Genomic DNA, 12,979 nt, shown 5'->3' with positions numbered 1-12,979 from the left:
TGTTATATTTTATTTATTTTTTTAAATAAGTACATTATTATTATTATTATTTAAATTAATTTACAAAATACAGTATAATTTTTATATTATTTAATAAATTCAGTAAATAATAGATGATATTTTGACATTTCAGTTAACATTAATAGTTATATTTTTGGTAAAATATAAGTTATCAAGTTAATTTACCAGTTATTATATTAACTAAGTTGATTACATTTAACTATATTTTTTTTAAGTAATCTACATTTATTACAAAAATAATTACATAATTGTAATAATTAATTACATAATAGCAATAATTAATTACATAATAGTAATAATTAATTACATAACAGTAATAATTAATTTTTATGTAAGTAAGTTTTTTAAATTTACACAATTAATTTAATTTTTAAAAAATATATTATAACTAAAATAAAAAATTTTTACTTAATTATTATGAATTCTCTAAATCTAATTATGTTATATTAATAAATATTTTTAACAATATATAATTAAACTTTTAATACTATTATTACTATCGATTTTTTAAATTAATTAATTTATTATATATTTTTAGATTTGATAATTTAATAATCAAATTAATAAAATTATTGGTAGCTATCGTATGTTTTCCAGCATTTATCTGGATTTTCCTAACAATTTGTTTCACCTATTTTTCATACAACAACTATACGATCGTATGGTTTGATTATAATCGTCAACAGTTACCGGCACTGACCGTATGTTTGGATAAACTATCTGTACTTCAAGATAATAGCAAACTATATGATAAGTTTGTTAAAACTGGTTATAATGGGAAAACACAAAATCAATTAGTTACCATGATCAATTATCATGAATTTAATGCAAACTATACTATTGGCCAACAATTTCAATTGCTATTGTCGACGACAACAATTTTTTTTGATCAATTAATTGATTGTAAAATTATAGATATAAATAGTAAATATTATAACAATTATGTCGATTGTTATACTAGTTTAGCTAATCGGGTGGGCAATTGATGGCAAAATGTTATGCTTGACATTCAACATTAATAATAGTTTTACTACTGATCAGGGATTTAATCATTTATTTTATACATCAATTCAAAATCAATTAGTTGTCTATAAACTTGAAATTCAAAACAAATTCAAACTATTGACTAATTTCCTAGATTTGACAATACATATGCCCAATGAATTGCTATACAAAACTAATCCATATATTAATACTATTATTAATATATGAATACTATTAATGAAAATTTGGGTTCAATGAGGCTATATTTGGATCAATCAGATTATACCCAGATATGGTTTAGACGTATATCAATGCCATCGAAACAGCCGCTGAATGGTTGGCCCGGAATTTGTTCAAACTTGCGAACTAATAAACAATGTCAACTTAAATGCCAGATTAGCCAGCTAATTTCTAATAATAGTTATCCGGGTAATTATTTAAAATGGCAATCATTATCCAATGATACTAGCAATGATACTAGTAAATTTAGTAAATCAATTGGTATTGAAAAATTTATTGATATTGAAAACAATTGTCAGAAAAAAATGCAAACAAACTATTGAATGTCAACATAGCTATTATGAAATTGATTTCAATAGTCAATTGTTTAACCGATTCAGTCAAACATATACTATATTTGTTAGTCAATCGCATCAATCAGATATTCACTACAAACTAATGCCCAGTATATCAGTTGTTGAATTTTTATGTACAATCGGATCACTGTTTGTATTGTATTTTGGTTTTTCATTTTAACCAATTTTTTGATTGTCTTAACAAGTAATTAAGCTAGCACATTTTTAACTAAACAATTTTGTACACTTAAATATATTTAATACACAGATAATTAAATATAATTATTATTATTATTATTATAATAAACATTACAATAACAATTAAAAATAATACTTAAGTTATTCAATTGATAAACATATCACATAATGATATTAAATATTATTTAATTTTAAAAATACTTAATTAATTTAATATGTTAAAAATGTTTATTAAATTTTAATTGTTTAATTTAAATTAAAAAAAATATGTTTATTGTTATAATTTAATTATATTAATCTAATGGTATATTATTTTATTTTGGATTTTATACATAATTTACTTTTTTTATTATTATTAATGATAATAATTAATAATAATGATATTGTTATATTTTGTTTTTGTTTTTGAATATTAAAAACTGTATTTATGTTGTCATATAATTGTATAATTTATTTTTTATAATAATATTAATTTTAATTAACACTTAAACTGTTTTTATCAATATTACTGGAAATTAATATTAATTTAATTGTATTTTATCTTATTTCTACATAAAATAAATAAATAAAATTAATATTAATTAAAACTAATTTTTGTTGTAAAAATTTTTAATCAAAATATATATACTATACTATTTGAACCTGTATACCAAAAAAAATACATTAACCATAACGGTAGCCGCACTGGTAGGTAGACAGTAAGTCGGGGAGGGGGGGGGGTACTGTAAACTATAAGGCCTAGTAATAATTAATACCCATCAGCACCGGGCAATCAAAGTCAACTACTGGTCCTCCGGTTAATCTGACAGTATATATATATATATTATTATAAGAAAATAATATTTAGTAAATTAAAACTAAAATTATATAAATTATTGAAAATTTTTATTTATTTTTATTAATTAATACAATATGAATTATCTAGCAAAATACAAATAGCTTATTAATTTTTAATGTTTTTAAAAAATCATATATATATATATATATATAAATAATAATATTGTTTATTAAATATTAATAATTAAATAACTATTTTTTTAACTAATTTAAACTTACATTTAATTAAACGAAAATCAAAATAAATTAATAAAATTTAGAAATAATTAAATTAATATAATATATATATTACTAATTATTTATTAATTGATGTTTCAAACAAACTAGTTATCACAATAATTATTTTTTTTGACAAATAATTTTTAAAAAAATTAAATTTTGCCACAAAAAAACTTATTATAGATAAATAGCTGTTACTAAAAAAATATTTTTAATAAAAACTTATTTGTATTAAACATTATAGTAAATTGTTATTAGCTGTTTTCATCCTATTTAATTGTTTGTATTAAAATTAATAATATATTGTATAATTAAAAAAATTAATAATAATAATAATAATTAATTTTTGGATACTTTACCTGAAAAAGTAAAATGTTATTAATAAAAATATTTATAAAAATTTATTAGTTAGAAATAATTAATTTAATTTTGTAATAATAAATATTTTTTATATACTTAATATATAAAATAATACTAAATATATATTTTAACTTGATAAATACATTAAAAATATTTTTAAATTTACATATTTATTTAATCAAATATTATTTTTTAAATAAGTACATTTAAATTATTATGTACATTTATTATTTATTTATTATATAAAATACTATTAGTAGTCTAAATAATAATAAATAGTTATTATAAATATATACAATGAACTTTATTATAATTATAAAATAAAATAAAAATATTGAATTAAATTATTAAAATATTAAAATATATTTTTTATGCACAACTAGTCCAACCCCCCCCACTCTACCCCCATAACCTAGCTCATCTAATCATATTTAACTAGATCATTTTTAATTTATTATTATATATATTAAATAATATATATTAAATTTCTTAATAATAATTAATTTATCTAAATATATACAAACAAAAATGTATTATTTAAAAAAAAAATAATTATATTTTTATAATAATAATAAACTTTATTATTAATAAAAATAAATAATTTTTTTACACAAAATAAAATAATAAAATTAATAATTAATTTTTAGAAAATAATACAATAATAATTAATTTTTTTAAATACATAATTTATATTAATAATTTTTTTTTTAAATAAAATTTTAATCAGTTGATACAATTAATTTTTTTAGTCTATTATTATTATTATTATTGTAGACAAACTTGCGCATTAATAAAACAATAGCAGCCAGGCACAATAGACTCATGACTAGATAGCCTAGTTGCAATAGGACAAATATTAGGGGATAGGTATCCAAATAGGGACCGAGTATGAGGGGTGGCAGAAAATTGAAGGCACCGGTAAAGAAAAATATGACTGTCCCCCGTCGATCGCTAATGTCTATCTGGGAACCGGCAGCACCCAGTACTCCAGGATAGAGTATGGAGAAGCCATAGCCGGCACCGATAGCCAGTATCCATAGGGCTGGCAGCGAGTGGCCGGCAAATACCTTGAATCATAAAAAAAATTAATTAATTAAATTAAAATAAAAATTTTAGAAAAATAAACAAATAATTAATTATAATAATTATATAATACATAAAAATAATGATTTAATTAATTAATTATAACTAGATTTTGTTGTTTTGTTTTAATATTAGACATAAAATAATCATAATTTTTTGAAATTTTTATTTATAAATAAAACTTTTTAAAAATAATATTCATTAAAAAAATCTAAAAATAATTAATTTAAAAATAATAATAATTTATATAATAATATATATAACATAAATCTATTATTTTATAAATATTATATAATAATAATAATAATAATTAGAAATTATTTATTGATAAAACTATTTACTTAATAACAAAAATTATTATTATTGTTATTATAAAACTATATCTATATATCCAAATATATAGTAGACCTTAATTAACATACATTTAGTTAAACATACAAAATATCAATAGTAGTAGTAGTAGTAGTAGTAGATTATATAATAATAAAATAGTATAAACATACCAGTGCTACTATAGCTATAATTGTAATAACATAGTGATAGCCAATCATATAATTGATGTTAACTTTCATRACAATGAAAAAATTYAGGACTTGACTACACGTATAGGATATGGACACTGCCGACGATAGTATGGCCGCTGTCTGGGCACCGATATGTACGGGCAGGTACTGGAAATAGGTAGTGGCAAAATTAAAATAGACCAGTTCYARTGARTTRATACAGGCTAGTGTCATAGCTACCAGTGCCAGTATTGGCCATTGAATTATGGGTCGACATGAATTAAATGGTTTATCWCTAATATGATTATTATTATTATTATTTTGTTTATTATGTAACTCTAAATTAATATTATTATTAATTATTATTATTTTCAATGTTATTATTATTATTTTCAATATTATTATTATTTTCAATATTATTATTATTTTCAATATTATTAGTATTTTCAGTATTATTATTAATATTATTATTATTTTGAATAACAATTGATTGATAGCGCCATATAATAAACATTATCAACAAAATTACGGGAACTATATATTGAATATAAATAAATTTTTAATAAATTAAAAAAATATATTTTATAATATAATTTGAATTAATTTTTTTTTTCAAAAATATCAATACACACTTACACATTAACATTAGTGATCCATTGATAATATAGGGTATAACTAGTTTAGACCGGCGCCTACTAATATCATCATCATCATTATTAGCATCCCGGAGCTGCTGATGATCCCTGTCCTCCTCATCATCGCCAGTCAAATAGGGTGCATCAATTAGCGGTCCTAGACTGGCACCTATACCGTAGATTAGTTGAGAGGCAAACAATACCAGATCCGATCTGTCCGACCACATTTCCATCAGCCAAACCGTATAGGTGGTCATCCAGGAACCGGATCCCAGGCCAAACATAAAGGCACATAGATAGTAGTGCCACAATCGGGTTGAATAGGGTACCAGGATTGTTGCCGTTGACATTATTATTAGTAGTATAGATATAAGTAATTGTCGATTTAGATATCTATATAATAGTCCAGCTATTATAATATAAATAGTATTAATTAATTAATTGATAGTTAATTAAATAATTTTATTTAAAAAAAATAATAGAAAATTATTTATTGATTTAATTATGTTTTTTTTTAAAAAAAATTATTTAGATATAATAATTAATAGTTAAGATTTTAATAAAAATTAGTTAATAAATAATTAATATTAATGTACCAGTATATTAACTACCAATAATATTTAGCATGCTAAATTTTATTAGTTTATTTTTTATTACTTAAATATAATAATTAATAGCATATACTACAAGTAATATTTAGCATGCTAATTTTTATTATTTATAGTTTAAAATATATATTTATTTATTAATATATATTTTTATCATAAACTAAATATATTGAATTATTCTTCAAAAAAATTATTGTTAATAATATTATTTATTTATTTATTTTTATTTTAAATAAATACTAACTTAATGTACCGGTCACGTGACCGGCTGCCTGTATGGTTGGAAACATGGATACCAATTGTAGGGTTGTATTCAATAGATGTTTGAAATCTACATAAGCCGGGCCAAATGATGAAAAACATATTGACTATAAAAAAAATATTTAAAAATTATTTTAGAAAAAATTATTTTCAAAAAAAAATACAATAATAAGTATATAATTGTATTACATATAGTAAATGTGTGCCAAACAATATCAATGTGTAAATATGTTTTTGATTTATTATTAATTTTTTAGCAAACACTCTAATAGTTTCCATAATTATTTTTATAATTAATTAATTAATATAATTATTAATATTATACTTATTGATAATGATTATTATTATATTTTTTTAGTTAATAATAATAATATTATTATTAAATACTTAAGAGACTAATAGTTATAATTTATTAAAAAATAACATATAACATATTTTTTATTTATTTTTTTGAATGACACAGCGATTAATAAATTTTTTATAATAATTTTTTTATAAAGTTATTTTTTTAAATGTTAAATTAATAAATTAATAAAATAACTAATTTTTTTTGAACACAAAAAATTAATAATAATAACGATAACAGAATTATATTAACTATTTATACTTTTTTCAAAAAAATAAAATAAAATTAATTTATTTGTCTAATTAATATTGACATTTAAATATTATATATATATACTGTATATATATTTATATTATATATATATTTATTTACTTTACTTAATTAATTAAGTTTAAAAAAGTTTAGTACAAATAATCATGATCAATTAATTTTTTTAAAAACAAAAATAAGTTTATTATTAAATATTTTATTAGGAAAAAAATCCCGTAGATCATTTATTTTATTTTGAAAAAAAATCTTAATTAAATAATAGACTAAAAATATTTTTTTATACTTTATATTTATTATTTTAGTTATTGATTACTATTGTATTGTTGAAAATCATTACATAACATAATATATTTTACAACTTATACACCAATCAATTGCATCAAAAAAAATTGATGAAATTTTTTTGTTGTCTATTATTATCAATATTTTTGTTACAATATTATTATTATTATTATTGATAACTATTTTATAACTAATAATATTTATATAACAAGTTCTTTGGGTAACATTTGTTAAGTGTGTTTAAAGTACTTGAATAGACATAATATATATATATAATTAGTATTAACAAAAAAAAATCAATAATAAAAAAATAATTATCTGTTTTTTATTATTATTATTATTAAATTGAATTATTTGATTTTCTAATGATTAGACAAAATTGTTTGAATAGTATTTATATAGTATTTATTTTACATTATAGTTGTTATATAAGTTGTTTTATATATTAAATTTTTTTTATGTATATTATTTAAGAAAAATATATGTATATATCTATACTGAATATGTAATAATATATTATATACAGTATATATATATATATATATTTATTGCAATAATACATTTAAAGTAAATTATTTGAATATATATATAGCAAACAAACAAACAAAATAATATTAATTGATTTACTTATTAAATACTAAAAGTTATGAAAAATAGATAATAAATAATACTTTTTATTACTTTTTTCTAAAATCATTTTATTTTAAAAATACAAACTATTATATAAATAAAATGTTAATTTGTAAAAAATTTACATTTTTAAATATATATTAATATATTATAACAATCTAATAAACTAATTTATCTAGTTTAGTTTTTGTTTTAAATATATAAAATCAAAAAAAATTATTAATAGTTATTTTTTTCCTAATTATTTATCTATCCTAAAAAAACTAAATATTTAATTTATTTTTTAAAAAATTTATTTAATATACATTAATAAAAAATAAAATTAAAAAAAAACATAATGCTACAAGTAATGTTACCAGTTATGTAAATATGCAAGTATATGTATAAATATATATATATGTGCTTGATCATTATATAATATTACTAAATAATATAGATTTTTTATATTAGCATAAAATCTATTTAACAAATAATAAAAAATATTTAAAATATTTTTTTTTATAAATCAATATATTTGTTATATATATATATAATAGTATAGAAAATAAATAGTTTAGATTATTTCAAAATTCAATGTCAAAAAGTTAATTAACAAAAAAAAAATTTCCATTAATTGACAAATTATTTATTTTATTGTTTTTATTTCAATTGTTTTTTTTATTAGTTTCTATGTCTATATTCTAATATAAATAAATGCTTAACTTTTTTTAAATATCATTTTATTTTATTTTTTGTTATTTAACTGATGATACAACAAATTAACATTTACATTTTTATTTTACGTATAATAAAAACTTTATACAGTATATATATATATTATTAAGTTTTATAAAATAATATATAGTTTGAAAATTAGTTTCCCAGTAAAACATATTTACATTTTTTATAAACTAATATTTATTATTATAACAAAATTTACACTTGTATTTAGTATTTACTGTATTATATTTATTAGTAATATTAATGTTAATATACAGTATATATATATATGGAAAAAGTGGAAAAATTATTTATTTCTGTAAATAATAATTAACTTTTTTTATTATTCTTATAAACAATATAATTAATAATAATAATTTCTAATATTTCTAATATTATCATTATTATCATCAATTTATCATCAAAATAATATATATAACAGTATAACTGTAGTATATTATAGTTTTTTATTGCAAGTATTATTTATTGTAGTTTTACTGTACTTTTATTTGGAAAGTTTTTTTACAAAATAATAATTTACAAAAAAATAATAATTAAAGTCATTATTATTTTTTTTATATATGTATTGCTTTAACATATAGTTTAACGACAAACAAAAAAAATATGTTATTTTCAATTAATAATAATATCATAATTTATTAGAAAACTTTAATTATTTCAATATATTTTTATTTTTAAAAATATTTAAAAAAAAACGTTTACAAACTTTCGCAACAAAATTACACTAAAATTATTAGTTATAATAATAATTATTTAATAATTTTTTTTTGTTGAAAAAGTTTTTTTAATTAAAAAAAACTATATATCTATAAATGTTTTTCTAATTTGTTTAAAATTTTGTGTAAAATAAATTAATAATTATATATTTTTTTTGTAAAACTAATAATATTATTATAAATATAAAATAATTATATATATATAAATATATATAATTGAAAAATTATTAATATTTTTTTTATTGTTTACTTTGTGTTAAAAAAAATTGTTTTTAACATCAATTATAGCTAAAAATGTTTACAAAAAAATTATTTAACGAAAAATATGTTTATTCATTAGTACTATTAGTTACACATTTATTTTATGTAAGTATACATATATATATTACAAGTATATTTAATTATAAATATAAAATAAAATAAAATTTATTTATTTATTTATTATTTTTTTGATTAAATTATTTGATTGTTAATTAAAAAAAATTAAAAAAATAATATAATTTAACCTAGACAATTTGTTCATCATCAGTTGGGCCGGCATTTATTGATTTTAAATACACATTGAATACTAGCCTACAATTGGTATCACTGTATTCAACAGTACAGGCAGCCGGTCACGTGACCGGGACATTATGTAAGCTAATTTAATTATAATTAAAAATAAATAAAAATAAATAAAAATAATAATTAGCATGCTAATTTTTTATATTAAGCTGGCCTAGTATATAATTATCTAAATAGGCAACTATTTGTTGCCATATTACTGGTATTGATGGCATCGGCAACCATATCGGTACCCTATTGTACCCGACTATGGCAATACTATTTGTGTGCATTTATATTTGGCATGGGTGCCGGTGCCTGGACTACTGCCTACAATGTCTGGCTAATTGAACTGTGGTCAGATAAATCGGAACTGGTACTATTTGTATCACAGTTGATGTACGGTATAGGTGCCAGTTTGGGACCATTGATTGATGCACCCTATCTGACTGGGGAACTGGTGGTTGAGCACCATCAGCAGCAGCACCCGGTGCATACTATGGACAGTAGTCATAGCTACTTAGCTTATAATCTAACTGTCCTTGATAGTCATCAGCATCAGTTAGCTGACCATGTAACCAGTTTAATAGGTATTACCAATGGTGAGCGCCGGGCTAAACTGGTTACACCCTATGTTATTTGCGGTTCAATACTATTTATATGTAAGTGTGTTAATGAAATAAACAAAAATATTCAATTAAATTAATTAAAACAATTATTTTTGTTTTATATCTAAATTATTAATAATTATAATTTTCAATAGACTTTTTGATTATTATTTATATATATAATATAATAATAATTATTTAAATAAGTTATCAAAATATTTAAGAGTTAAAACTTAATTAATAAAAAACTTGATTTAAATTATTATTAATATTTATGAGTAATAATAATAATATACAGGTATAACAAACTGATAATATTTTTAAAACTATTTTTTTTTTTGATAAATTTTTCTTAAAATTTTATTTTGTTTTTTAATTTTTTAATTACAGGTCCCATAATATTGTTGATACTATTTATTATATGCCGTTATCAAACAGATAATAATAATCAAAATAATAATCAAAATAATAATAAAGATATTGAAACTACAATTACTACTACAACTACTACTACTACTACTAAATCATATAATAATAATAATAATAATAACCCGATTACTAGTATAGTGGATGTCCCGGACACTACCATCAAACCATTTAACACGTGTCGACCCTTAATTCAACTAACCATACTGGCACTGGTAGCTATGACACTAGCCTGTATCAACTCATTGGAATTGGTCTATTTTAATTTTGCCAGTACCTATTTCCAGTGTATACCCTTACATATACCGGCACACAATGCAGCCATTATATCATCGGCACTAAGCATATCCTATACCTGTAGTCAAGCCTTGAATTTTTTCATAGCCATCAAAGTGTCGACAAAATATATGATTGCCTATCACTATGTATTTACATTGATAGCTATGGTGGCACTGGTATGTAAAACTATTCAACTACCTGTATATATCAATATATCATATATATATATATTTATAGATACAGTATCTCTAATGTTTTAAAACTACATTTACATTTTATTTTTAAATTACTATTACAGTTATATAGATTATTATTATTATTATTATTTAATGATAATTAAGATAATAATAATAATAAAATTATTATTAAATTAATTAATAGGGAACCGAAGTTTTAGAGTTTTAATTTAATTATGTTATAAATATTTTTAAAAATAAAATACATATTTTAAGTTTTTATATAATAAATATAAACTATATATTTATTAAATATATCTATTAAAAAAATATCAATATTTCAATAATATTACTTTTATGTCAAAAAAAAAATTATCAAATATATTTAGTTTAGTTTAATTTTATATATCATAAATAGTTTTATTTATTTATTTTTTTAAAAATAAATACTTATCAGTAAATAATACCTGTACTAACTATAATAATAATTTTTATTAATTATTTATTAAAAAAATAAATACTCATCAGTAAATAATACCAGTACTAACTATTATAATGATTTTTAATTAATTAATTATTAATTAATTATTTGTTTTTTGATATATGATAATAATAATAATAATACTAATAGTATTAGTAGTATATTAATAGTATAATAAAATTATAGATTTACTAATAAATTGAGTGAAAAATTTAATTTAACTAATATTTATTTTTTTAAATAATATTAATATTAATACTGTACTAATAATTTTAACTTAATTTTTTTTTTATAAATATTTTATAATTATTTTTTTATGAAAAAAACAATAGGCATTTGCCAGCCACTCGATAGTGGCCATATGGATACTGGCCATAGCCGTCGGCTACGGGTTTTCCATACTATTTCCGGGTATACTGGGTATAGCCGGTTCCCAATTGGACATATGCAACCGTAGAGGTACTATGATTTTCTTTTTTGTCGGTGCCTTCAATTTTCTGCCGCCCCTCATATTGGGACCCTATTTGGAGTCGATGCCCCTGATATTTGTCATATTGCCACTGGCACTGTTAGTTTTGAGTATACTGGGTACTATTGTATTTGTAATTTTAATGAAAAAATATGTATATAATGATAATGATAATGATAACAGTAATAATAATTGTAATAAAGTTAGCAATTGTAAAGATTAGGTCCAACCCCAACCCACACACACCCCCATCACACACTTATATTATATATTTAATAAAATCTCATTATTGTATTTCTACCCCCCCCCTCCCATCAAATATAATCTAGTACAAAAATTTATCGTATATTTTTACATATTATTATTTACATAATTAATTACTTAATTAATTATTATAAAATATTATTGTATATAATTATTTACTGTATATATAATAGATTTTATTATTTATATTTGTTGTTTTTTTTGTTATATACATATTGTTGTATTTATTTTTTTTTAATTACAATATTGTATATATTTATAATAAAGTATATATTAAATAATTAAATAAATATTGATTTTATTTTTGTTTAAATAATATGTTTAGTATTATTATTATTATAATTATTATAAAATAATATTTATTTATTTTATTGTAAATATACATTTTTAAAAAAAACATATTACAATATTTTAATACAATGTAAATACTTTATTATTGTATAAAAAAAACAGTAAATAATTTTTAATTAAAAAATGCAGTTTTT

At 19.0% G+C, this 12,979-nt stretch overlaps 1 protein-coding gene across 1 annotated transcript; it reads left to right on the top strand.

Moving 5' to 3' along the window:
• Window positions 1-9,787: 9,787 nt before the first annotated feature.
• Window positions 9,788-12,453, top strand: LOC128953228 (uncharacterized). The gene is made up of 4 exons (XM_054298704.1): window positions 9,788-9,882; window positions 9,962-10,453; window positions 10,790-11,280; window positions 12,094-12,453. The coding sequence occupies exons 2-4, from the start codon at window positions 10,021-10,023 to the stop codon at window positions 12,451-12,453; spliced, it is 1,284 nt and encodes a 427-aa protein (XP_054154679.1). The 5' UTR covers window positions 9,788-9,882; window positions 9,962-10,020.
• The last annotated feature ends 526 nt before the right edge of the window (window positions 12,454-12,979 follow it).

Source organism: Oppia nitens, unplaced genomic scaffold (assembly GCF_028296485.1).
Source record: "Oppia nitens isolate AA-2021 unplaced genomic scaffold, nextdenovo-longstitch-racon4-pilon3 scaffold21_pilon_pilon_pilon, whole genome shotgun sequence".
In the NCBI taxonomy this organism is placed as follows: Eukaryota; Metazoa; Arthropoda; class Arachnida; order Sarcoptiformes; family Oppiidae; genus Oppia; species Oppia nitens.
This window is presented reverse-complemented; position numbering and strand designations above follow the sequence as displayed.

What these genes read in the sequence shown, in the direction of transcription:
- LOC128953228 (XM_054298704.1), top strand. Translation starts at nt 10,021, where the DNA reads ATGGCATCGGCAACCATATCGGTACCCTATTGTACCCGACTATGGCAA. An exon ending in CGGTTCAATACTATTTATAT is followed by an intron (nt 10,454 to 10,789) that starts GTAAGTGTGTTA and finishes TTTTAATTACAG; the next exon opens with GTCCCATAATATTGTTGATA. An exon ending in TGATAGCTATGGTGGCACTG is followed by an intron (nt 11,281 to 12,093) that starts GTATGTAAAACT and finishes AAAAAACAATAG; the next exon opens with GCATTTGCCAGCCACTCGAT.